Source organism: Leguminivora glycinivorella, chromosome 26 (genome assembly GCF_023078275.1).
Source record: "Leguminivora glycinivorella isolate SPB_JAAS2020 chromosome 26, LegGlyc_1.1, whole genome shotgun sequence".
Classification (NCBI taxonomy): Eukaryota; Metazoa; Arthropoda; class Insecta; order Lepidoptera; family Tortricidae; genus Leguminivora; species Leguminivora glycinivorella.
Window position 1 is genome coordinate 7,843,407 of NC_062996.1, and position 26,135 is coordinate 7,869,541.

The 26,135-nt window shown below is 39.2% G+C and overlaps 3 protein-coding genes across 17 annotated transcripts in view; 1 reads left to right on the forward strand and 2 right to left on the reverse strand.

The window, feature by feature from the left end:
• Window positions 1-26,135, forward strand: part of LOC125239878 (zinc finger protein 883-like) — a 202,214-nt gene that overhangs the window by 124,580 nt on the left and 51,499 nt on the right. Inside the window, exons 1-4 of one of the 15 annotated variants that reach the window (XM_048147609.1) lie at window positions 20,333-20,671; window positions 20,775-20,922; window positions 21,377-21,448; window positions 22,040-22,099. The exons of 12 other annotated variants lie outside the window; for them this stretch is intronic. In XM_048147609.1, coding sequence (XP_048003566.1) covers window positions 20,543-20,671; window positions 20,775-20,922; window positions 21,377-21,448; window positions 22,040-22,099 — 409 coding nt within the window. In that variant the 5' untranslated portion in view covers window positions 20,333-20,542. Of the gene's footprint in view, window positions 1-20,332; window positions 20,672-20,774; window positions 20,923-21,376; window positions 21,449-22,039; window positions 22,100-24,637; window positions 24,710-26,135 lie in introns of those variants that run through there. 2 more of the 15 variants (XM_048147610.1, XM_048147606.1) reach the window with 2 other exon arrangements.
• Window positions 3,386-4,243, reverse strand: LOC125239885 (60S ribosomal protein L38-like). Its single transcript, XM_048147650.1, has 2 exons — window positions 4,042-4,243; window positions 3,386-3,734 (listed from the first exon to the last, which is right to left on the reverse strand). Exons 1-2 carry the CDS (start codon window positions 4,116-4,118, stop codon window positions 3,608-3,610), a joined length of 204 nt encoding a protein of 67 aa, XP_048003607.1. The 5' UTR covers window positions 4,119-4,243; the 3' UTR covers window positions 3,386-3,607.
• LOC125239884 lies at window positions 7,850-17,114 on the reverse strand. Its single transcript, XM_048147649.1, has 2 exons — window positions 16,611-17,114; window positions 7,850-8,534 (listed from the first exon to the last, which is right to left on the reverse strand). Exons 1-2 carry the CDS (start codon window positions 16,971-16,973, stop codon window positions 8,517-8,519), a joined length of 381 nt encoding a protein of 126 aa, XP_048003606.1. The 5' UTR covers window positions 16,974-17,114; the 3' UTR covers window positions 7,850-8,516.

A 26,135-nucleotide genomic window follows, 5' to 3' on the forward strand; every position in this document is an offset into this window, starting at 1 on the left:
GAGGAATTTCCTCCCACGATCGCACCGGCTGTGGAATGAGTTCCCTGTCGAGGTATCTATTCCCGATGAACTACAGTATGGGGTTCTTCAAAAAAGGAGTTTACAAGTTTTTAATGGGTTGGCAACGCGCATGTGAACCCCTTGAGTTACAGGCGTCCATAGGTTACGGTGACCGCTTTCCATCAGGCGGACCGTATACCTGCTTGCCACCAACGTGATATAAAAAAAGTTTTTTCCTTTTTAATTTAGCGCCTTTTTAGTGCCAATTTTTTTTTCACAGTCTGTATTTCCCACAGAATTAGGCCCCGCGCACACGGAGGCAACAGTTGCTCGGCGACTTTCGTATTTGTATGAAAAGTTGCGTCGCCTCGTGTGCGCACCTTCATACTAGCCCATAGACCGAGCGACGGAGACAAAACAGTTTTGTCTCCCGTCTGTGGGGGCCCTTACAGTTAAACCAGAATGAGTAGTAAGGTCAAAAAGTGTGTCCACGTGAGAGGTCATTGTTTGGGCTGGTGTCCCTCTCGCACTTACAATGTCAACATTATTCAGCAAGCCCCCCTAATAAAAATTCGTGTAAAATGCATATACTCATCCTTGACTTCCTTATAACTTAGATAATGTATTGAAAAAGGATGAATATATGCTAGTTATTTCTCTTTTTGGTAGGTGGTCCCTGGTTTTGTGTTAGCTAGGGATGTTACTTTGTCGATTCAATTATCGATAAAATATGCACTTACTTACGTTCTCACCTTAAAAATAATATAAACGTTATATATATAAAAGTAACGAAAACATACAATATTGATATAAACATTTCATTTGGATTATTATGTGGCTTTTTGGCTATGAAAGTCATATATTCATACATTCTTGCCTTCTTGGCTAACCGTACCTACTGATTGCAAATAAATGGTTTGTTTATGTACTTACCTACATAAACGGTCACTTTTCTTCTCTTACCAAGTCCTAATATTACATTATCATACCTATATCTCTGATCATTTAATGTGTGTATGATATTTTTAAGTAATTGTGTGTCGTTATAATACTTTTTTGTAAATTGTATTTTTTGTCTATGTTAGTTTATTCGGTGTATTGGTGTTTATGCTGTAATGCCGTGTAAACTTATTAAATAAATAAATAAAATAAAAAAATAAAAATAAATCATAGGTCTGTATGCCTCCCTTTTTCTGTAACGTGAATAAAAAGGACGGCATGTTGTCTATGACTATATTTCTATGATAGTGTAATATCGGCCTAAATAGTTTGTAAAAAATAGAAGATGGGAGATACGAGTATAAAACAAATAAATACATTCTTCTCTTCTCCTTACGCAAAGACCTAAGTAATTTAATTCGTGTAGCATCCCTCTATTAATTTCTAGTCCACCACTCAAGAATCTACTTATACTTACCTCAATAATATTTTCTCTATCAAATAGAAAATAAAACAAAACGGCAGTGTCGGTACCAAAAATTTATTATTTCAATAGTTTCACCTATTTTTAGTTTCTTTTAATAATGTCTGAGAATTTCTGGAAAACTAAAAAATACTATAAGTTTAATTCACTAGAAATGTTACATTACCATTTACCCAGTCTGTGATACCTGATCATCATTAATCATTTTTATGTCCTTTTCAATGCAAGAATGTCAATAGAGTTAATGTCGGGACGTCGATAAAAATGACACATCACTAGTACAAAAACATAACCTAAAAACAGTTTGGAGAAACTTCAGAACAGAATTTAACATGGTAGTAGTTATTATATAAACTATGAAAAAATCGTATTTTATGCTTTGTTTAGATCCTACAAATACTAGTATCAATAACTGACCGAAATTCACTAATGAAACACAGCAGGTTCTTGGGAGTTTTCTTTTCTCCATGTACGTGAATTACAGTCCTTAATCACACAAGCCATAATCACAAAAGGAACTTGAACACATCACAAATAATAATTTAGCAGGATCATCAACTATCTATCAGGAATAAACACAATTAAATTAAAAATCGGCCAGACGACCGCCGAGATATTGTGACATTGCACATTTTTAGTACAACGACGTTTTTAGGTTTGTCTCAAACATAAGTTTTTGCGCATGGCAAGGATTTTAATTGATCTAGCAACTGAATCGATATGGATGACAGTTCTGTAATCCAATCAGAATCATCTGTCAACAAGGGTTGTTGCCAGTATACAAATATCCATGATTTTCATGATGTAAATTATTTTAGAATTTAAAATAAATATTTGATTTATAAATTAGGAAGTTGCTAGAATATGGTTAGAAGATCAGGTGAAATTTTACACACTAGATATTTCAGTCATTTGAAATTTATTACAGCAAATTGTGCTGAAGCTGTCGTTCGATTTGGTATCCCCAAGTCTCCCAAAGTTGTTTTGAGTTCTGAGATCATTTCCTCCTCACTTGCTAGCTAGCTCCGGTACAGGTCGTAGGCCTCCAGTGGCTATTTCATTGTATCATGGATTATCTCTGATGTGGAACAGGAATCCAAATTATGGAGCAGCAGGAGTCCTTTTCTGTGTGGCCTTATGGCTTCCAGAATTGTATTTTCAACCATGAATTGTGAGTAGAGTTTTGTTGAAGTAATATTGAGTTTAATTTCCTTGTGTGATCTTGGCTTTGTAAAGTTTTGACCATGTGTCTCTATTTCCAGTCTCCTGATGGTTGATGTGGCGGGAAGGGTTTGTCAGAGCTGCAAAGGATGAGTCTTCTCAATTTCCAGCTGGTAAGAAATCCAGACTATTAAATATACACATGGAAAGGTTAGGCCACATGCCATTATCTAATGAAGTTTTTTTCTTCTATTTCAGCTGACTGGGATTTTACATTTTAGATTTTAAATTTTAAATTTATTTGTGGTTAAATTTCGAGCTCTTCAAAATTGTTTTCAAGATCTCAAGATTTGTGTTTCATCTAGTTTCTTCAAATTGATTGTTTCACCCGAAGGGGGTTTCGGTGAAGAGGATGCTTGCCGTAGGCTGAAGCTTTGGTTGCGGTGGTGCTCTTTTGAATGACTGCGCCTGGGGCGACCACTTCGGTTCACTGAAGGATGGCTTGCATGGGCAGCGGTAACTTCTGGCTTGAAGGTTGGTGGCATTTCTCTTACCTGGAAGCAAATGTTAAGTTTAGGTAAATTTTAGTTTCTATCATGTATGTTGGCACTGATACTTAGGGACTAACCAGTTTTAGGCAATGCTTGTAAATCACTCAGAACCATATTTGCACGGCCCAGCTCTATCGTCTGGCAATGTTCATTTAGTTAATGTGCTAAGCTTAAGCTTTTATTGCTGATTTACAAGCTGTACTTTGCATTGTGTCCTTTCATCAAATAAAATTGTGTGTCACAAACTAACCGTTTTATTCCATTTCCATCTAGAATCTGAAACCTTGAGGAGAATCACCAGTAGCACCTTGTTTCGGTTCGTTATTAAGTTTTTTGGCAGAGCAAGTCTGCAAGGTTTATTAAGTTTAGATTTATTATGATGATCGAGGCTTTCCCACCAGTTTTCCCGAGCCGGGTGTGGGAAGGCCCCGTTTCAATATTTGATCTAATATAATACGATTATGTACAATTGTCAAAGGTAGACATCTGGGGGCCTGCTCCATTTCAGCTTCTTGGCCTTCTTTTTGGTGGAGTCTTGGGAGTAAAGGAACCGCGAGCATCGCACCTTGAACTTCGTGTTTCCGGTCTTCTTCGGAAATCTAAGAAATATATAAAGTTGAATTTGTAAAATAGCTAAATAACAAGAGAATCATAACAAAGAACAATAATCATTGATGGCGTTTTTAAGGTATGAATATTAATAGGTTATTATTGCAAGGTCGATAAAACACATCACATCACTATGCTAAAAAACATAACCTTTCCGAGTTTGAGAAAACTTCCAAAAAATATGCAAAAATCTATACAGAATTGAATAAGATTTGAATTGTATAAACTACTAATATGTACATTTATATTTCTGCCAGGTCGTATCAATAAATATTATCAAAAACTCAAGAAACTTACCGATGAAATGATATAACCTCTTGCGTGTTTTCTTTTCTTCCTGAATATGATTTGCAACACTTGTTCACACAAGCCATAGTCAGAAATGAAACTTGGAACTATCACAAATATACACTGAGCTATTTTTTCCACGATCTATCAGAAATCCTCACAAAATAAATAAATATCGTCAAGACGACCATTGAAGTCGCGCTAAAAATTCGAACCATGTCGCGACGTTTCGCGAGTTACCTGGCAACACTGCCACTTGAGTGGACCAACTTCCGCTTAATCTATGGTTAGAACTTGAAAAGTTCTGCTAGCTATTGTTTTGGCGTGTTGAATCGTAACAACTTAAATTAATATTCGAATCAGTGCTCATCAAAGGGAGCGGAGTCACCAAAGAAAGCTAAGTGGTGTTTTATATCTCTATGATAAAAGAGGAGTTATTCTCCCAAAACGTTCTCGTACATTTAACCTAAAACTAACTTTTCATGATTGAATATTATTGCTATGCATTATTACAAAGTTTACGATGATGGTGTTTCTGTTGTGGATAATATATTGAAATGAGTGTGGCATGGAGTTGTTACACGTTTATGCATATAAAAGATGATTGCAACACAAAATGGCGCATGTTGAATGCGGGAAAGGCGCATGTTGAATGCGGGAAAGAGCCATAGTGGCTGTAAGTCAGCGCGGCCCCAACGAGTTTGGGACCAGGCATCGGGTAGCCCTGATGCTGGTATGACCGCAACCAGAGGCTGGGGGTGTGGTCCAGCCTTGGTAATTATGATGTTTATCCAATATGAGAAAGTTATGATATTTGGCTGGGGATGGAGTTATGCCCCCAGCCTTGGTAAGTGCCGGTGGTTTGTGAGTCCCGGCCGCTGACGCCTGAAGGCCATGGGTTCACGCATCCTCTGGGAGGACCCCCCAAGATGGTGAACACTGTAAGGGCAGTCAGGCATGTGTACAAGATTAGCGCTTTTCTGGGAGGTTGACGAACCTTCGTACACAGTTTGGGTCCAAAAAGGATATTTGTCAAGCGTTGGCCACTAGTGTGGAGCGTTGTGACACCATGTAAATGTATAGCTTTAAGTTTGTATATTGTGCCTAAGAAAATGTATGATTTGATAAAGATGGATTTGGTAATGTGCCAGATGAAAGAACTACCTGATTTCCCTATGGGTTTTTCATGTGTTGGTTAAATTCATGTTTATGAAAGTAATTACTGATGTGATAATGTGGTTACCACAGAGAGGTTCTGTGGTATATGAAAGATAAAAGTGGCTTTGATAATGTGGTTACCACGGAGAGGTTCTGTGGTTTATGAAACATCTATGATTTACCAAAAGGTGGCTTTGATAATGTGTGTACTACAGAGGTGTTCTGTTGTTTATGAAATATCTCTAATAATCTGTAATGTGTTGATCTATGTGTGGTGTTAATGTACTTGCCATAGTTGTGTTTATGAGTGATGTTAAGATACTTGCAATGATGATGTTATACTCATCTGATCTGATGTTGTATCCGTGATATATCGTCTGCATTTATTCTCTATCTATATTTGAGAAGTGTACTTTGTAAGAGAATGGTTACAAAGCTTTCATATTGAGTTTGACTATCATATATGGAATTTTGTATCCTGAATATGCTGAATTAAGTTGATATATCTCAATACATTAGTTGAGATAATAGCAACTATAATGAAAGACAAATGTTGTTAGAAATTGACTTTGTTTACTGATTTACTGCATTATTTGTGTAGTACTTTGGTATGAATATTGATGCACCATAAGGGTGACTGGAAAGTATCTTTGAGATACTTTATATATGTATTTATGTACTACATTTATGTAGTTCAAAGGGAATGAACATGATGATGGTCATAATAATAATAATGATGATAATGATGTCGTTGGAACTGTGATAACTTTAATAAGCAACTTGGAATTAATGATTTCAGTGAGATTTGAGAACCTATAATGGAAAGAATATAATATGAGATTAACCTTGTAATAATACTTGCATAGAACTAAATGTGTGATATTATATAGAGATAATTTAGTGACTTTGTAAGTCATAGTTACCCCTTTTTAATACAGATCTTGAGATGCCAGTCATGCTGACCAGTGTGGAGGCAACGAGGACAGCGGTTAGAGAAAGGCTCTAACAGTCATTCCATACATGCAGTGTAGCCACTGCTAACCAAAGGTATGAATCATTCCTTTGCTTGACTGACGTTTATACAGATTGAGTTATAATGATAGCAGTTATAGTTGATAAACCTTTGGAGATGAATTCAGGCAATGTTTAATTCTCTTTGTTCCAAACTTATTCCCCAGAGTTTGGAACAAACCAATATAATACGACTATGTACAGTTGTCAAAGATGGAGACCGAGTGTGAAATGACAAACGTATATTTAATTTTGCCGTATAATAAATGGACCCCAGGTCCGTTTTGACATCAGCATTTAGGGACAACCTTCGAGAAAACGAAAGAAGTTGTGGAATATTGTCTCATTCACTCATATAAAAAAGGTAATAGTGTGGTGTGAGTAAGATACATGTCACCGAGCTCTTATTTTAGCATGGCTTCCATGCTTTAGTTATACTTCCGTGCCTACGTGTTTTTTTTTTCAAAACGTCAAGTCGTCAACGTCAAATCTGTCGTAACTTGTTTGAATTTTGTAAGTTAAGTAAATAACAAAATAACTTAAGTTATTATTGAAATTTCGGGCAAACCAATAGGTAAGAAAGTGTGAAATTTGTGATGGTGGCTTGTTTTTGCCTAGCTTTGCACTGGATATATGCAGGTCGGTAACTAGTATTTTATTATATTTTCGTTTCGAGTTGCTAACAATTACCTACTCATTTAACCAATTTAAAGTAGTACTTATCATGTACAGTCTACGATTTAAGCGAAAACATTCTGTAAATAAGTTTTTTCGTAAACAAACAAATAACCTAAAATACCAATAGAGTGTGACCAACTTATCGATAATCTCTTTATTTCAGATGACGATTATGGGTAATTTTAACAGGTAACGAAGAATCGGCATATTTATCCATCTCCTGTATGAAGATAATGTTGGGCAAAGGTTTTCAAGGCTTTTTGCAGTAAATATTAACTTTCCCTGGCAAACATGCAAGAAACACGAAGATTGAAGCAACAAATACTGGCTTATAACAAAACTCTTAATTAGGAGGCAGTGCCAAATATGAACGTCAGGCACAGTAAATCATAGGAATTTTCTGCAAACGCCTCAAAATTAGTTCAACTGAGAAGTACTATAAAGTAGTTGAAAAATTACTTCATGTAAAAGAAAAGTGATAGTATATTTTGCTTTTGTTTTATTAATTTTATACAGGGGCGTATTAAAGGCGGCAGGCTCTTTTTAGAATAGCGAAGCAGCGTTTTTTCTTAAATTTCATACTTTATCGTCACTTAACGGGGCGGTAATCCTGACTGGCTCAGGATGCCAACGCCAAATCCTTGAAATACGCCTCTGACAGCCGTCCCAGACATTTTTGAAATATATGTATAAATACTATAAATTTACTGTTAAGTCGCCATACTGCAAAATATCGCAAATTTATCGATATCGATAAATATTAGGGACTGGGTTGGTCGAGCCCTAGCGATTTTTTCTTTGTGTTGGTAGTAGTGACATGACCCACAGAGAACCTCCTATAGAGTAGCAATCTTGTATATTTTGTTCGCGATACGAGTCACCAGTGCCAGGGGTGCGAGGAGCGGGCGGGGAATGTGTTAAGCGCGCTATGATTGGCCGTTTCAAGGACGGCGGGCAGTCGCTGTAAAGTATTAGGGAACACACAATGAAACCACCTCAGCTGATTATAGACTGATTTATTATTTTCGCTTGCATGCCGTTACCGCCTACCCTACATACAAATCTACCCACATAGTAATATGTGACAACTCCCCTTTGAAAAAAGAAAACAAAAATATAGTAAGTTTACCCATGCAAATTACACACATTTTCCTTCCTTACAAAAAATATTTCTTTGATAAATTTCTTACCCAATTAATTTAACAATTTTACCATTTATATAATTATTTAATTTTCTATTTTCGTCTAGATAAGAATAAACTTACGCATGCAAGTGTATCTAATATCTAGTATATATTGATCTCATTTTTGTTTTTATCTTACATTCATAACATCACAAGCATAATTATTTAATTACATTATATGAATACATGCATTTTGCAATTAATTACATAATTCACTTATTTACCGTACCTATTACATGACATAGACAGGTTTTTTATTTTTAAACTATTTAATTTATTTATGACAATTATATAAACATTGTATATAATGTGCGTTCATTAAGGAGATTTATGTATTATATTTATAACATCCATTCATATTTTTATTGTTTACAATCTGGGAAGGTAAGTTAGTTGGTAAGTAGGTACTTAATCTAATTTCGACGAGATTCGGGAACGGGGTAGGTCCACCGATCAGGAGGTCTCACCATCCTGCCAAAGCGAGTAACATAATAATTAGTATTATTCATTTGTTCGCGGTTTGGACTTGGGCCCCGGGAGCCGACGGGACATTGCGGCACAGGCAGACGGGACATAGTTACATTTATATCATCGTAAGTACGTACGCTAGGTAGATCAGAGCGCTGAGGTGAGTCAATTATCAGCTGTCTGCGATTACGTCTTAGAATTCTACCAGATGTCATTTTTATAAGATAAGACCTCGTAATACCTACAGTTCCATGTATAGTTCCATTATTCCATTCATTGTTTAATCTTACTTTAACTTTTTCGCCTACTTGGAGTTCTCGCAGGTGCTTAGCTCCTTTATCGTAATAATGTTTTTGTTTACTTTGACGCGATTTTAGGTAGTGTTCGACATTTCGCGGGATTTTAGGAGCTAGTAATCTTGGAGAACATGGTAAAAAACTGCGTAGTTTCCTATTATTCAATAATTCAGCGGGTGAAGGTAAATTGTTGTCAAGCGGAGTATTCAAAAATTCTAAAAAAGCTATGTTAAAATCAGATTTGTTGAATGTGGTTTTCTTTAACATTTTTTTTATTGTCTGTATTGACCGTTCAACTTGACCGTTAGACTGGGGGTAGTGGGGGGAGGAAGTGACATGTTGGAAGAACCACTCTCTAGAAAAAGTTTTAAATTCAGTTGATGCAAATTCAGGCCCATTATCCGAAACTATAATTTCCGGTATGCCTTGACGTCTAAACACTTCTTTTAATTTCTCAATGACCACACTAGAACAGAGGGATTTCACTTTCATTACTTCTACAAATTTGCTATAGTAGTCAATTACTATCAGATAAGATTTCCCATTAAAATGAAATATATCTGATAGGTAGGTAGGCGCGTCAATGAAACAAGACGATCCGTTATAGACTGACGTTTAATGCACAGATAGTAAACCCGTATACATAACACTTTTCCCCCCTTTTAATTATATTACTAATAAAATTAGAGATTTATATTTGGCACATATGTATAACACGAAAGTACACGTGTAGGTATTACTATTAGGTAAGTGTAAGGTTTACATAAAATATTGATAAGAACTACGAAAACTAACTTAGGTTTTACATAGTTTAATGCTTACCTTAAATAGTAAGTAGCATTTATGAAAACATTTTCGATAGGTATTACGTCTAAGTAGGTGCCAGTAATAAAAAGATAAAACAAACAGATGTTGAAATCTAGTCGTAAACAATATGCACTGGAACAGACCACAAAACCATTGGAGTAAGGAACATGTACTTAAGTATATGCCTTATTACTAATGACACAAGGTCAAAACATAAATATTACAAATAAAGGAATATTAGTTATTCCTAAAGTAACTCAACGTATAATTATTTAAAATTGAACCTTAAATCTACTGACTCTAAGTTGAAGGAACATATTTTATGGGTCTAATATTTTCTTGTTGATGTTCTTATCTTAGTAGGTATTAGGTGTTTGTTTACATCGGTTGCTTTGCATTAGGTACATTTATTGAATACCATTTAAAATTAAGTTGAATTATCTAAACAGTACAGGTTTATTTATGTTATACCTTATTACGCGATACTTGTTAGATTAGTTAGGTAAGAATACGTTTGGAAAACTGATATGACTGACATGTATTGATATAAGTGATTATAAGGGCAACGACTGCAGCTAAGCGTTCTGTAACCTTTCTAGGCATTTCAAAGCAGCTTTGCGCTTTAAACGAGGACTACGACGATCAGGTCCTGACACGGACGGTACCGGTACCTGCTGCGGCGAGCGCGGGGGCGCCCTCGGCGATGCTGGCTCAGCTGAGTGTGCCGCTTCACTATCATAAAACTCCTCTGTATCTAAGACGTCCAGAGGTCTCGGGGACGTTGTATTAGGAGACATCGGTGACTCGTCAAGTACCTGACTGAGCGAGTGGCGTGATTTCCTTAGACTATTTGATTTATTACTTGTTAAAATTTGGTCGACATGACGCTTATGCATGCGCCCATCGCTGGTTTTAACTTCATATGAAACAGGACTTGATCTTTTTGTCACGACCCCTTCCTGCCACTTAGGCCCCGCCTTTGAATAGTCTCTAAATAATACCTTATCTCCGGGGTCGGCGACGCGAAGCGCGCGCGCGCCCTCGCGCCTCTCGTGCGTCAGCTGCGCGGCGCGCACGGCCTCCGCGGTGTCCGGGCGCAGCAGGTCCAGCCGCCCGCGCAGCCGCCGGCCCAGCATGAGGACCGCGGGCTCTCGCCCGGTTGTAGTTTGCTCTGCATTCCTATAGGTGAAGAGAAACCTACTAAGTGCGACATGTGGGTCTTCGTTTTCAAATTGTGCCTTTTTTAATACGCGTTTTATTGAGCGTACCGCGTTCTCCCCGGCCCCGTTGCTGGCCGGATGATAAGGAGGTATCAAAGTATGCTTGATACCGTTGCGCAACAAATATGTGGCAAATTCCGAAGATGAAAACGGAGGCCCATTGTCACTGACTATTCTTTTTGGCAATCCAAATCGAGCAAACATTTTCCGAAGATGCTCAATTACGACTGGCGCTGAAGTGGTTTTTACTTTTTCCGCTTCAATCCACTTCGAGTGCGCATCTATAACTACTAAATAATAGTCAGAATTAAATGGTCCTAAAAAGTCCATGTGTAGACGAGACCATACCTGAGTGGGCCACGACCACGAGTGCAGGGGCGCCACCGGCGCCACGGGCCGCTGCGAGCGACACGCCAAGCACTCGTGCGCCACGCGCTCGATGTCGGCGTCCAAGTTTTCCCACCACACGTAGTTACGGGAAATTTGCTTCATTTTTACGATACCTGGGTGTCCATCGTGTATCTCTCTTAAAATCTTTTCACGTAAGGATTTGGGAATCACAATCCTGTATCCCCATACGAGACACCCCTGGTCGATGTGTAAGCTTTCTTTTCGAGAAAAATATTGTTTTTCAATTTCATTTAGACCGTTAGATGGCCAACCAAACATTACATACCCATATATTTTACATAGTAAAGGATCTTTCGAAGTCTCAGTTTTCACATCTCTAAAACTGAGCGGAAAGTTGTCCTCTATGAAATGTAGGTAACTAAGTTCTTCACGACACTTCGTTCTAGATCGATCCTCGGTCGATCCTAGAGGAAGGCGGGAAAGAGCGTCTGCGAAACAATTTTGAGCGGACCTTACAAACTGTATCTCAAAATCGTATGCCGCTAATTTGACGGCGTAACGTTGTAAGCGGCTGGCGGCTGTCACCGGTATTCCCTTGTGTTTACCAAATATATAACTTAACGGGTGATGGTCGCTACGTAATATAAAACGCTTACCGTACAAGTAGTGGTGGTGTTTAGTCACTCCGAACACAATAGCGAGGGCCTCCTTATCTAGCTGGGAGTAGTTGAGCTCGGCGGCGCTGAGCGTGCGCGAGGCGCAGCACACCGGCCGCTCGCAGCCGTCCGGCCCGCGCTGCGTCAGGGCCGCCCCAGGCCGTACGCGCTGCTGTCAACTGAAAGGATTAGTGGCCGCGACGGATCGTAGTGTGCTAGTACCGGAGCGCTACTTAACACTTTTTTAATTTTTGTAAATGCCCTTTCGCAGTCGTTACCCCATTCCCACTTCACATTTTTCTTTAATAAATCGTACATAGGTTTCAATATATCACTCATGCTTAAACAAAATTTGGCGTAAAAATTAACCAGTCCAATAAAACTTCTCAATTGCGTTACGTTAGTTGGAGTGGGGGCTGCTACAATGGCCTCAATTTTTTTTTTGTCTGTATGTAGACCATATTTGTCAATTTTATAGCCAAGATATGTAACGCTGTCTTTAAAAAACTCGCATTTACCAAAATTTATGCGTAAACCGTTATCTTTGAGCCTTTGTAGCACCGCCCTTAAATTCGCTAGATGAGTTGGCCTGTCTTTGCCAGTGACACAAATATCGTCTGCAAAAACAGCCGTCGACGGTAAACCACTAAGCGTTTCTTCCATTATTTTCTGAAAATTCTCAGGAATGCATTTAATGCCAAACGGAACACGCTTATACATAAATGTACCTATATGAGTGGTTATTGCCGTCATCGGCTGAGATTGTTCGTCCAATAAACATTGTTGAAACGCATTTGACAAGTCTAGTTTTGTGAACTGTTCGCCGCCCCTTAGCGCCGCGAACAAGTCCTCGATCCGCGGCAGCGGATAGTGGTAATCTTTCAATAATGGATTTATAGTGATTTTATAATCACCACACAATCTAATGCTACCATTAGACTTGACAACTGGCACGATCGGCGTGCCATAGTCGGACCGCTCGACTTTATAGATTACCCCCTCCCGCTGCAGGCGCTCGAGCTCGCGCTCCACGGGCTCGCGCAGCGCGATCGGCAGCGCGCGCGCCTTCACAAACACCGGCGTTTTATCCTTTAAATGCAAACGCAACTCTGACTTAAAAGTTCCCAACCCATCTGCGAAAACCTCCGGAAACTCATCTTTCAAGGTCCCCGCCATTGAATCGTCATCAGCTAGATTATGACAAGGAAATATTAATTTTAACTTTCTGATCCATGTTCGACCCATCAATGGCGGTCCCCCGTTTTTAAATACATACAATTTCAGTTTTTCTACATTATCGCCCGAAACGACATCGACAATCAAATAGCCAGATGGCCTAATGGGGCTACCAATATACGAATGAAGTGTTAATTGGGGATTTTGAATTGGTATATCCGAGAAATACTTTTTATAAAATCGTTCGGAAATGGCTGAAATCCTACTCCCCGTGTCTACTTCAAAATTACATGTCACGTTTCCTACTTTTAAAGACACATAATATGGCTCGTCCCCCTCACTGCTAGCTACTAAATTATAGAAAGCACTATCTTCGCTATAATCACTATCGCTGTCATAGTTAAAATGTAGCTGTCTTCTTGTTTTGCCGTTACCACTACTAACTGCACTTTTTACTTTGCACATTACCTTTAGGTGACCCTTTTGTCCACAAGTGTCACACGTATAATGCTTGAACCGACACCTGCCATCGCCGTGCCCCGCCTTGCCGCAGCGGCCGCAGACGCGCTGGTTGGTTTTAGCGCGCGCGCGGCGGCAGCGCCGGCGCCCGAGCCGAAACGATGCAAGCCGTCGTCCCCTTGTGCAGCCGGGGGCGCCGCCGCCGGGAGCGCGGCGCCCTCGGCGCCCGGCGCGCACGCGGTCGCCGCGTGCCGCTCCGCCGCCTCCAGGGCCAACGCCAACTCCACGGCGCGTTTGTAGTCAACATTCTGTTCTGCGAATATCCTGGACCTCATATCTTCATTGAACAGCCCCGAAACAAACTGATCACGAAGGCAAACCTCAAGGCAGCCGCTAAAATTACATGTTTTTGCTAAATGTTTTAATGCTTGAAGGTAGTCACGCACACTTTCACCTTGCCGCTGTGTTCTTTGTCGAAACACATGCCTTTCCGCTATCTCGGACCTTTGAGGCTCGAGATGTTCTTTCACTAATCTTACAAGTTCCTCAAATGTCCTGGTTTCTGGATTAGCCGGTGCACACAAGTCACACATTAACTCGTAACATTCTGGCCCGACAACCGTCACTAACGTGGCTACTTTCAATGTAGTAGCAATTGAATTAACTTGAATATATTGTTCAACACGTCTAACATATGCGTCCCAATTACTGCTACCGATATTAAAACACTCAATGTGTCCAAAAGGCATTTTTAAAAGGGAAAAAATCACACGCGTCGATCGAATTTAAAATACTCGTTCGCCAGTGATAGGTAGGTAGGCGCGTCAATGAAACAAGACGATCCGTTATAGACTGACGTTTAATGCACAGATAGTAAACCCGTATACATAACAATATCTATACCTAATTTTGACCAGGCTCTTTTTGGAGGTTCATGCTGCATTAAAGTTTGTTTAACGTTTTGTTTTCTGTACGTCAAACACGCTTGACAATGCGAAAGGTAATCTTGCAGCTGTGAGTTCATATGGGGCCAAAACATGATGTCGCGCGCTCGTAGCATGCATTTTTCTATTCCTAAGTGGCTACTGTGTGCACGTTTCATCATTTCTGGCCGCATACATTTAGGTATGACCACACGATCCCCTCTCCAAACAATTCCATAAGCAACTGATAGTTCGTTTTGATATGCAAAGTAAGGTTTTAATATATCATTAACGTCTTTTTTGTGATTAGGCCATCCTCTTTTTATAGTTTTAGTTAGTTCTTTTAATTCGTCATCATCTTGAGTACATTTTTGTATTTGTAAGAAGTGCGTATCAGTGAGCGGGTTACTTGCTGATATCGCACACACCTGCGCGCGCACGTCGAGATCGCACTCCCGTGTGTTTTCATCGTCGCGCACGCCCACCTGTACTGCACGAGATAACGCATCCGCTATATATAAGTATCTGCCAGGCTTGTATACTAGATTAAATGTGTATGGCTGTAATCTCAACAACATCCTTTGTAATCGAGCGGGAGTGTTAACTAACGGTTTTTTAATTATGCTTACTAAAGGCTTGTGATCTGTTTCGATCGTAACATCATTTTTTCCATATATATATGTATAAAACCTTTCACAGGCGAAAACACAAGCGTATAATTCCTTTTCGATCTGTGCGTAGGCTTGTTCTGTTTTTGTCAGCGATTTAGATACATAACAAACAGGTAATCCATCTTGCAGTAGGCATCCACCTAATCCATTCTTACTTGCGTCTACCGAAATCGTAACTGGTTTTTTAACATCGTAATACTGCAGAACAGGAGGACTACACAAACATTTTTTAAAGTATTAAAACAAATATCATGCCTCGAGTCCCAGTGCCAGTGTACGTCTTTCTTTAACAACTCGCGTAAAATATGAGTTTTCTCGGAGAGGTTAGGTATAAAATTCCCTACATATGTTACTAATCCGAGAAACCTTTCTAAGTCTTTGACACTTGCAGGGGTAGGCATGTTCATTATAGCGCGAGTGCGTGAGTCATCGGGACTCACTCCGTGTTGCGTAATCTTGTGACCCAAATATTTTATCTCCGATAAGCCTATTTTGCACTTCTCTCTGTTTAGTTTTATATTTATTTCCCTACATCTTTGTAACACTTTTCTTAGTCTAATGTCGTGTAATTCTTTGGTGTCGGCGTAAATCAACAGATCATCTATGAATAATTTTACCCCTTCTATATCGTCAAAATGTTCATATAATTTCCTATGGAAAATTTCAGACGCCGAGGAAATTCCATACGGCATGCGTAGAAATTTATACCTACCAAAGGCAGAGTTGAAAGTGCAAAGGTCACTACTAGCTGGGCTCAACTTAACTTGCCAAAACCCTTGCTTAGCATCAAGAGTGCTAAAGTACTTTGCCCCCGCTAGACTCGAAGTAATTTCATCTAGAGTGGGCAACTTAAAATGCTCTCGCTTAATTACTTTATTTAAATCTTTCGGATCAAGGCATATTCGAAGGTCTCCGTTCGGCTTTTTGACGACAGTCATGCTGTTTACCCAGTCGGTAGGCCCTTCGACCTTAACGATGATGCCTTGATCCTGCATCTCTTTCAATTTATTCTTAACTTGTTCCACTAACACAAGGGGCAATTTTCTAGGGGCGTGAATTACCGGTTGAGCATGGTCTTGTAATTGTATTTTATATTCTCCCGGTAGGCACCCTATGCCATCAAAAACATCAAGGTACTCATCTAGTACAGAGGCAACATTATTTGGTTTACCTATCGATAGCTCATGGACTCTTTTTACTAAGCGCATTTCTCTACAAGAGTACCTACCTATTACTGGATTCGAATCAACGTCGGCTATAATAAACTCTAAAATGTAAGTATTATTTTTATACACAACTTTTAAATTGCACTTTCCCGCTATAGGTATCAAGGTTTTCGAATAACCATAAATCCTTAATGAGGTTGTGTTAAGCGAATGCTTGTCTATACCTAATAATTTCAAGTACCTCTCAGGCAAGACATTTACCTCAGCTCCCGTGTCCAGTCCAAACGTAATATTCTTATTATTAATGGATAAATTGACAGACCATTCATTATCATAATTATGTTTATTATTTACCTCATCGGTGGATTCCCCTCTTATTTCATACACGCGACACATTCTCGAGTAGTGATTTCGTCCATGGCACCTGTCACACAGCTGACCAAATGCCGGACACTGGAATCTTCTATGTGTGGAGCCACATCTCGAACAGCTATGGCCGCCAGTCCTGTTGACCTGTGACGACCGCTGCCACCTGCCGCGCGCTGGCTGGTTGTCGTGCCCGGGAGCCGCGTGCGCCGGCGCCGGCGCGGGGCGCCCGCCTCGCCGCGCTCCACGGCGCCGCCCGCGCCCTCTGGCGCTGAGCGCATGCACCGCCTTATCCTCATCTGTATCCTCATGTTCTTGTCTACAACAGCTCGGACGACCTTGGCGTTCCATCGCGATTTTGTGTTTGGAGTTGATTTCATGCACATGATGTTCCGCATTCTCCTGCTTTATATGACCGGCTTGAGCACGGGATATCTCGGCTAGCCTACATATTTCTATAGCTTTTTGCAGCGTCAAATCATTTTCTCGTAAAAGTCGTTCGTAAGGTTGTCTCCTGAATACCACATATTAACCTATCCCTCACAAGGTCACTGCAGAGATCTTTAAAGTCACACTTTGCCGCCATAACATTTAATTCAAAAACATATTGTTCAATAGATTCAAATTCCTGCTGGTTCCGTGTGAAGAATCTGTGCCTTTCTACGGCGAGGTTCTTTTTGGGTTCAAAAAATACGTCAAATTTCTTTAACAACTCATCTACTGTCTTTGATTCTTCTGAAAACTGGTCATATACCTCGCGGCATTTATCACCTATTATATGAAGTAAAATATTAATCTGGACCTTTTGTGATTTTTTCGAAATTTCGCAAGCTTCGTAATAAATTAGAAAAGCTTTTTTCCATTTTTCCCATTCTTTACATAAATTTCCCGATGTAACGTTTACTAGATTGTTCTCGAATTTGAACGGCAATGGCGGCTGCAGCACTGACTCCATTATAGCGATAAACGATTCTCACTATCACTCAGTACGTATTTATTAATAAGTAGCGACACACAATTTTATTACAGTCCGTACATAGTTTTACACTTTATCCGTAATTTTACATTATATAAGTCTTTTTTCCGGCTGCGCCATGTAAAGTATTAGGGAACACACAATGAAACCACCTCAGCTGATTATAGACTGATTTATTATTTTCGCTTGCATGCCGTTACCGCCTACCCTACATACAAATCTACCCACATAGTAATATGTGACAGTCGCGCTAGATGAAAGGGACTGTCCCTCTACTGACGCGTAAGTGGCCAATGTAAGTTGACCTATGCCGGCTCTGAATAAATTATAAATATGACTTTTATGTGGAATGTAATGACGTCTGTTTTTAAATTTGAGCTTCTTGTTACCTTTCCACACCATTTCACACTACAGGTGGACATCTTTAAGACATCAAAATACCCTTTTTCAATTTTTTTACTGCGAAAAACACGCGCTGCTTTCGGGTCTGTTACTTGGTCGCTACTGATCGGGCACGGCGAGCGCCCGCGCTTATATCAGTGCAAATACTAGGAAGGCCGGCGACCGCGAGTCGTCTTGTAATGGATGTCTATAGGGGTTGGTCTGTGGACATGACCTCACGACCGTCGAAAAAACGCCTGCATAAATCGGTTCGAGGGTTGTTCGAGAGTGCCGACTCTTAAAACGTAGTGATTCAATGCTCTTTGGTTACTACCAAATCTACTAATACCCATTTGAACATATTTTTCAATTATACAAATCTTTGATTTATTGGCATCAAAATAGTTACATTATAATTATTTTTCAATTCTTTGAAATATATCGAAACCCTAGTTTGAATATAACACTAATTCAATTCAATTCAAATTCAAAATATCTTTATTCATGTAGGCCTAGTTACAAGCTCTTATGAATAGTTCATTACATATATGTTATGATCTTAATCTAACCTAATTATCAGAGCAATTTATTGTTGTAATTATTGTTCATAATAATATTGAGTCTATAATATACAGCCGTGTGAAGGGCACCGCGAGTTTATGTTTATTTCTAGTATTTATATTATGTACATCACAGTTTTTCTTAAAATTACAAATGTTTTTATGTACATACATAATATTCTCATAAATATATTGACAATGCACTGTCATTATATTAATGTCCTTAAACTTATCTCTAAGCGAGTCTCTATGGTTCATTTTATATATTGCTCGAATATGACATAATGCTGTGAAAGTAACTAAAATAAACTAATCGAGCTGTTTTCACGTCTGTTAACTGACGGATCTTGCTCACTGCAAAAGCTGCAGAACTAAGTCTATTCGAGAGGTTAACAATATGGGGACCCCACTGAAGTGTAGAATCTAAGGTTATACCAAGAAAAACTGTACTATCTACCAGTTCCAATTCCTCATCCTTCACAACGACACTTGTTTGCTCATTCCTTACGTTACTATTAGTGACAAACTTAATACATTTAGTCTTTTTTTCATTTAATAATAAATTATTAACATTGAACCAGTTCACTACTTTAGAGATAGCATTGTTTACATCACTGTGAGCTTGTTGCTGTCGTTTACTAAAATAATATAAGAAGTTATAAAGTCAGGTAATATACAGATAAAAATACTACTACTATGATAACCTCATTAACACTGGCCACACGTGCGAGAGAGAAATGTCCTCTCATGTGGAACGTTTTCGCTAGTCTGATACGATCACCTTTCTGTCTCAGTGATAAGGTTCAATTTAGTATGGCAAAAAATGTGATTCCACAATCTAGTTTAATAATTCTAAATCTATGGGTCAACCAAATCTTGGCACTGAAAAATGGCGCCACCGTCTTTGTAAAACGCTTATCATGTGCACAGACCAACTCCTATAGACATCTATTACAAGACGACTCGCGGTGGCCAGCCTTCCTAGTATTTGCACTGATATAAGCGCGGGCGCTCGCCGTGCCCGATCAGTATCGACCAAGTAACAGACCCGAAAGCAGCGCGTGTTTTTCGCACAAAAAAATTGGAAAAGGGTATTTTGATGCCTTAAAGATGTCCACCTGTAGTGTGAAATGGTGTGGAAAGGTAACAAGAAGCTCAAATTTAAAAACAGACGGCATTACATTCCACAAATAAGTCATATTTATAATTTATTCAGAGCCGGCATAGGTCAACTTACATTGGCCACTTACGCGTCAGTAGAGGGACAGTCATACTTCTGTCCCTTTTCATCTGGCGCGACTGCCCGCCGTCCTTGAAACGGCCAATCACAGCGCGCTTAACACATTCCCCGCCCGCTCCTCGCACCCCAAACACTGGTGACTCGTATCGCGAACCAAATATACAAGACTGCCACTCTATAGGAGGTTCTCTGTGATCATGTGGCAACTATTGAGTTAGGCTGAGCGCACACGGAGGCGACAGTTGCACGACGACATTTTTTGTCTCTGTCTTGGACGCATGTAGTAACGACAGAGACAAAAAATGTCGCCGTGCAACTGTCGCCTCCGTGTGCGCCCAGGGTTACTATTGTACACCTTTTGTATGAGAACAGTAAGTTAGGATAAACAATTTTAGTTCCATTTTAATCCTTTTTTTGTCAGCCTGTGGAAGATTTTATCTTCAATTATATCTTAATTTCGAAGTTGCGGTACGGTACAGTCGTGTGTTAACTTCTTAACGTATCTCAAAATCAAAACTGTCAAGTCAAGTGATGACTGTCACTTCAGTTTGAAGGTTAGGTTGTTGTTAAAAAATATAACTGAATGGAACAATAACACTACTTGCTCTTGCTCCTGGTTAGTGTTAGCATCTGTTAGGTACTACGTTTTTATTTCAAATACATTATTATTTCACATAAGATAATTCCCGTTGTTGGAGTTTGGCAGTCACGGCTACTTGTAGGAATTGGCGTATGCAATACGCATACAAGCGTAGCGGTTGCGATGGACGTGATGCTAGTGTGTCGCTGCTGCCTGCTGTGTCCCCCGGACAAAGACCTGACGACGCCGCACACACATCTCGGCAAAACGGAGATATATGCCGACATGATCAAGGAGTGTTTTGATATTCAAGTAAGTTGTGTGCACAAATTTAAAAGTGTGTGAAGTCAATGGATGATACTGTCATAAATGTTAGGACAGCATGGTGTTTAATTAAATGTGTGAATGGTTTAAGTTGCAGCTGGCAGTGGGCGGCTCGGGCTCGAGCGGCATCTGCTGTACGTGCGTGGGCCGCCTGCGAGACGCGAGCGACTTCAAGCTGCAAGTGCAGCGCAGCCAGGCGGAGTTGCAGGCGCGCTCGCAGGGAGCGAGCCTCGTCAAAGGTCAGTGTATTGTGACAAGCAAATAAACGGATATCTATCTATCTATCTGGGTCCAGCAGCAGGTTGGTGACTTTTCTATCCAGCCAAAACCAGAATGTAGTATCTGGTTGGATACCGGTTAGAGTTTTAGTACCTAAACTAAGAATAAAATTTGAGTAGCATTAGTCACATAGTAATCAATATTATGGTTAGATTTAACTCGCAAATAAATATAAGCATTAGATAGTACAAAATACTGTGAATTAAGTTCATTTTCTCTCAGGATTCAGTTTGGTTTCTAATCATTAACATTCCTATAACTTTTGCTTTGTTTAGATAAAAACTTCAGACTGTATATTCAATGACTCGCTGGGGTGGTCCACATGTTAGAATCCAGTCAAACTATCCGTGGGATCTCTAATAGTGACATGTTTTTTGTTTGTAGTGAGTGACTTGTTTTGTTTGTTGGCTCTAGAGGAAGAATCTGCAGTAGAGTGTGAAAACCCAGAAATGCAGGACACACATGAGACTTGTGGGTCTGAGCCAGGTGAGTCTACTATGCGGCAATGATATGTATTAATGTATCATTATTTTAATAAATTTAAAGAACACATCTTAAGAAAGAATAGTTGGATACAGGCAACTATCAGTTGTTGTAATTGCCTGCCTGATTAATAAATAATAAATAAATAACTTCTCATGAGCTCAAGCACGGAGCAATATACAACTAATAGTTATTTATGTGACTGCTACACATTATGAGATGCATTAAAACATGAGTGTCACTTTAGTAAACGAGCCGAAAGGCGAGTTTCATAATAAGATAATGCAAGTCTTTAATGCTTAATTATGTACAGTTGCATACATAACTTTATCATCATGTATATAATAAGTTTCTACTATAATATAATATATGTACGTAGATGTAGTCCGTCCAAATTTAGGGCAGAGGTAAACTCAACTAGTGTTTATTAGTCAGTTCACTTTTGAAATATTTGAAATGAAACAAATGACTGACTGATGAACTCCAAAAGCGTATTTCTTCCAAACAAACATTCTTAAGTTTAATGTAATTATATGAAATAAATTATATGAAATTTGATAAAATATCTGCTGCTTATATAGTTGTTTGGTTCAGGTGAAGAGCCCGCGGTCAAGCCGGAGATGCTGGATGAAGACACACCTGAGGAGATATTGCGTGAGTTGAGTAGTCAGTTTAACTATAGGTTTAGAATTGACCAGAACAGCAGTTGCCGGTAGTAATTGCCGGGATTAGCAAGAAAATTGCCATAAGTATATATTATATCGACAAGTAAGATATGTGTTGCAATTACAATCCATCTGATAATTAGGCGAACTAAATTGACAGGTCATGTCAATTTAGTTTGCCTAATTTTAGAGCCAAGTTTAGCAGCGTGGCCACACTGAAGGAGTTCTGTAGCACAAGGCATGGCTCGGAGCGAGGTCGACACGATCCCACGAACAGTATGTTTGTTTCAGATGAAGAGTTCACAGTCAAGTCGGAGGCATCGGCCGAAGACGATGAGATTTCGCGTGAGTACCAACCCATTCGGGAAACACAAACTGTAAGATGTCGCTAGGTCGCTACGGGTCCCATTGAACAATATGGTGGAAAATTTCGCTGACTTGATTGAAGTCTTGTTGGCTCAGTTGGCAGAGCGCTGGAATATAGATCCAGAGGCCGCCAATTCAAATCTCACCCGAGGCAGTACTTTGCCACTTTACCACTTATTTAAGTTAATGTAAATCTACTTACTAATAATTTATAATCTTTATTGTTTTGCTCAATAAGCAACTAACTACATTACACTGACTTACTGACACGAAATGCTTTAACCTTAGCAAGCCTTACACAGCAGAGGCGAAGGTGAGTCCGTAGAAAAATTGAATTTGGCCCCTTTTTCAGTGACAAGATTTGCTTCACCGTCTATAAGTGAATTTAGCTCAGTAAATAATGACTTACCTATCTGAAAATTACATGGATTGGTAAACATGTATGGGGTATATCTCTTTTTAATATAACGTCTATGATTAGGATTACTGACTACTAAAAAACACTGGTGGCGTACAAATAACAATAAGCATTATAAAGTACAAAAAGACTGTGACTTCGATTTCGCTTCATTGCGAAAGCGAAGCAGCAAAGAGGATCGAGTATATAGAGAACTACTGTCAAAGCAAAATGTGGAGTCACAGGGCACAGGCTTCAAACTTTTGAACCTCAGTTTTGACAATAAGCTAGTTTCCTACTAGTCAAATCAGCTTCTTTTTAAGTAAGTGACATCACGGTCTATTCATCTATTTTATATCTTTCTCCTTGACTTTTTTTTTTTTTTTTTTTAATGGCTTTCACTCCTCGGTCATTTTTCCGAGGTGGATTTTGCCAATGACGACGTTTCTCAACATACAACGCACGTAAAGAATGTTCGGTGAACTGAGGATTTTGGGAAGGATTGGGAACCTGACATGGACATGGAAGAATTGTTATTTAGACGTCACAGACAAAACAACACTTAATTATGAAGGGCATTGGAAGAAGCTAATTTTCGAGAGTTATAAACATGAAAGGGGGATAAAAACGGATTTAATATTATTTTTTATATATTTAAAGCAACTATAGAGCAATATATAATTACACCATAGACAACAAGAAAGCATGAAGTTATACGCGGCAGAAACGAAACGTTGGTTAGAAACGTAAGATGCAAGATGGAGGCAAAGCAAAAAGGTAGAGTCAGTTTATAGAGATATTATAGTTTTATGTTATTTTCTTTGATATGTTTTATAAGTATATTAGTGAAGGGAGGGTCCATAAAAGATAGAAAGAGATTGGAAATTGATAGGTCGTGGAATACTGTCTGGTAGGACGTCGTATAATGAGTGATTGAGCCTGACGCAGTTAAAAAATATGTGGTCCGTGGTACCTTCATCGAGCCCGCACTTTCTCCTTGACTTATTAAATAGAATTTTTTTTCTCTAGCCTGCGTTAGTTTCCCACTGCTGGGCAAAGGACTCCCCTCTCTTCCTCCACTTGACCCTATCACTCGCATTAGAAATTATGTTTAAAAATAACTATTGTCCATAGTTTTCTTCTGATTATTTGGTGTGTTATTTTGTGCACTGAATAGGCTTGTGCCGTTTCGTTCGTTGATCGGAGCGTTCCGATCTCGTTCAATCGCTCCCACGAACTAGTTCGCTCTTTTAGGTCTTTTGCTCATTTAGTTCAGCCAGACCAGCGACCACTGCGGTCGGAAAGATCAGAACGAATGGGACCGAATAGTGTCAAAACGATACGAATAGTACATTCCGGGCCGAAAAGTTGTAAGTAACCGAAGTTTAATATGAAAACTTGACTTTTTTTGTTGCTCTGCTAAGTAGCTCTCGCTCTCGATCGGCGTAGTCACACATTCGTTCTCGATCCAAACCGCTCGCGCTCGCCGATCCTATACTGAACTAAATGAGCAAAGACCGATTCTCAGACCACGGAAAGATTCAGTTCATTTCGGTCATTGATGGGATTTTATTCCTAACAGTTCATAGTTCGTGAACGACACAAGCCTAGCACTGAATAAAATATTTTATTTTAAGTACAGTACAGTATCCTATTAGGCCCATACTCTTAACTTGATGAATCCGGCCAAAGTATACATTGCATCTCTAATAGTGACATGTTTTGTGTTTGTAGTAAGTGATTTGTTTTGTTTGTTTGCTCTAGATGAAGAATCTGCAGTAGAGTATGAACACGCAGAAATGCAGGACACAGATGAGTCTTGTGGGTCCGAGCCAGGTGAGTGTACTAGTCATAGTCATTATTATTACTTATTTAACTTTTCATGAGCTCAAAAATGGAGCAACATCTCGGTATCCATCCCGTATTTGTTCCGGAGTCATGAATGTTTTCTGTGTTATAAGTATTTGTATCACAGAACTATATTTAGATAGAAGAAACAAGTTCATCTATTTGTATAGGGGCCGAGCGTGTCAAATTTTGTACTGAAGTTGTTTCTTGCCTGTAATTTTAAATATGTCTCAGGCTCTTGATTGTTCATAATTTTTGTGTTGTTGCAATTGAATATCACGTAACGAGGCATTTTTTATGTTTTGATTGACTTCAACTTACAAAAATTGACGCCCGAAAGCTGCAAGCTGCGATTAAAGACGGACAACTCAGTGGATTTCACTGAGTTCATTTGACACGCTAAGTAGATACGTTTGCTTGATCTATGGTATATATGACATCTGTGATTTGTATACAGCGTGTGGATTTCATACGGGCGAATAATGTATCCAGTTATAGTATCTGATCATGCGAATCGTGTAGGATAATCATTTTGTTAAAAAGTGTTATTAATTAAGACTATGTTTCTTAAATCTGATCAAGCAGCAGTGTACGCCGTCCAACTTAATTTGACATGACATAAACGTTATGCCGTAATGACGTTTAGGTAGGTACGCTAATTGGTGTGAACGTAATACATTTCGTGCTGAATTATTGTGTATAAAAAAAATATCTCATCTATTCAAAGAAAAACATGTAGTTAGTCTCCTTAGGTCCGGTACTAATCGTTATTAAGATATTCGCCCGTATGGAATACACACGCTGTATTATACGTATTGCTATCTGAGTAACCAATACACAAGCCTTCTTGAGCTTACCGTGAGACTTGGTCAATCTGGGCAAGAATATATAGAAAGAAGCAAAGAAAGAAGATTCGTTTATTGCCACAACACAGTGAATACAAGATATGAGATAGGTAATAGTACATTACATCAGAGGCCGGGAAAATGAGGATTTCCGGCCAAGTGGGTATATACGGCCGAGCGAGCGTGCGAACGAGGCCGGATAGGGATACGAGGCCGGGAATCCGTTTTCACGCCGAGGCATGTATAGTGCTTTTCTCAAACATACAATGAAATAAAAAAAATGCTCTAAAGGACAATATTTTATAAAAAAAAGTTACTTTGCAGGCCTAGGCCAAAAAAATAATATGAAATCCCTTTACAGTCCTCTCGAGTTGTTGCGCCCAAAAAGCGATACTTCTATTACGCTACTCGCTTAGAAAACGCAAACGTACTTAGTTTTTAAAGTGACGATAGTCCTAAACGCCTTATACGTTTTTGCCTAACACTGGAGTGGACAAAAAGATTTGGAATCAATAATCATACAATCTGGTTGTAAAATTGCGATGGAGACTTGCGACCTGTAGATGAGA

Excerpts from the sequence above, each read along its gene's own strand:
- LOC125239885 (XM_048147650.1), bottom strand. The coding sequence starts at position 4,118 with ATGGCTTGTGTGAACAAGTGTTGCAAATCATATTCAGGAAGAAAAGAA. Across the intron at positions 3,735-4,041 it reads GAGGTTATATCATTTCATCG|ATTTCCGAAGAAGACCGGAA; the intron begins GTAAGTTTCTTG and ends TATATTTCTTAG.
- LOC125239884 (XM_048147649.1), bottom strand. The coding sequence starts at position 16,973 with ATGGAACGCCAAGGTCGTCCGAGCTGTTGTAGACAAGAACATGAGGAT.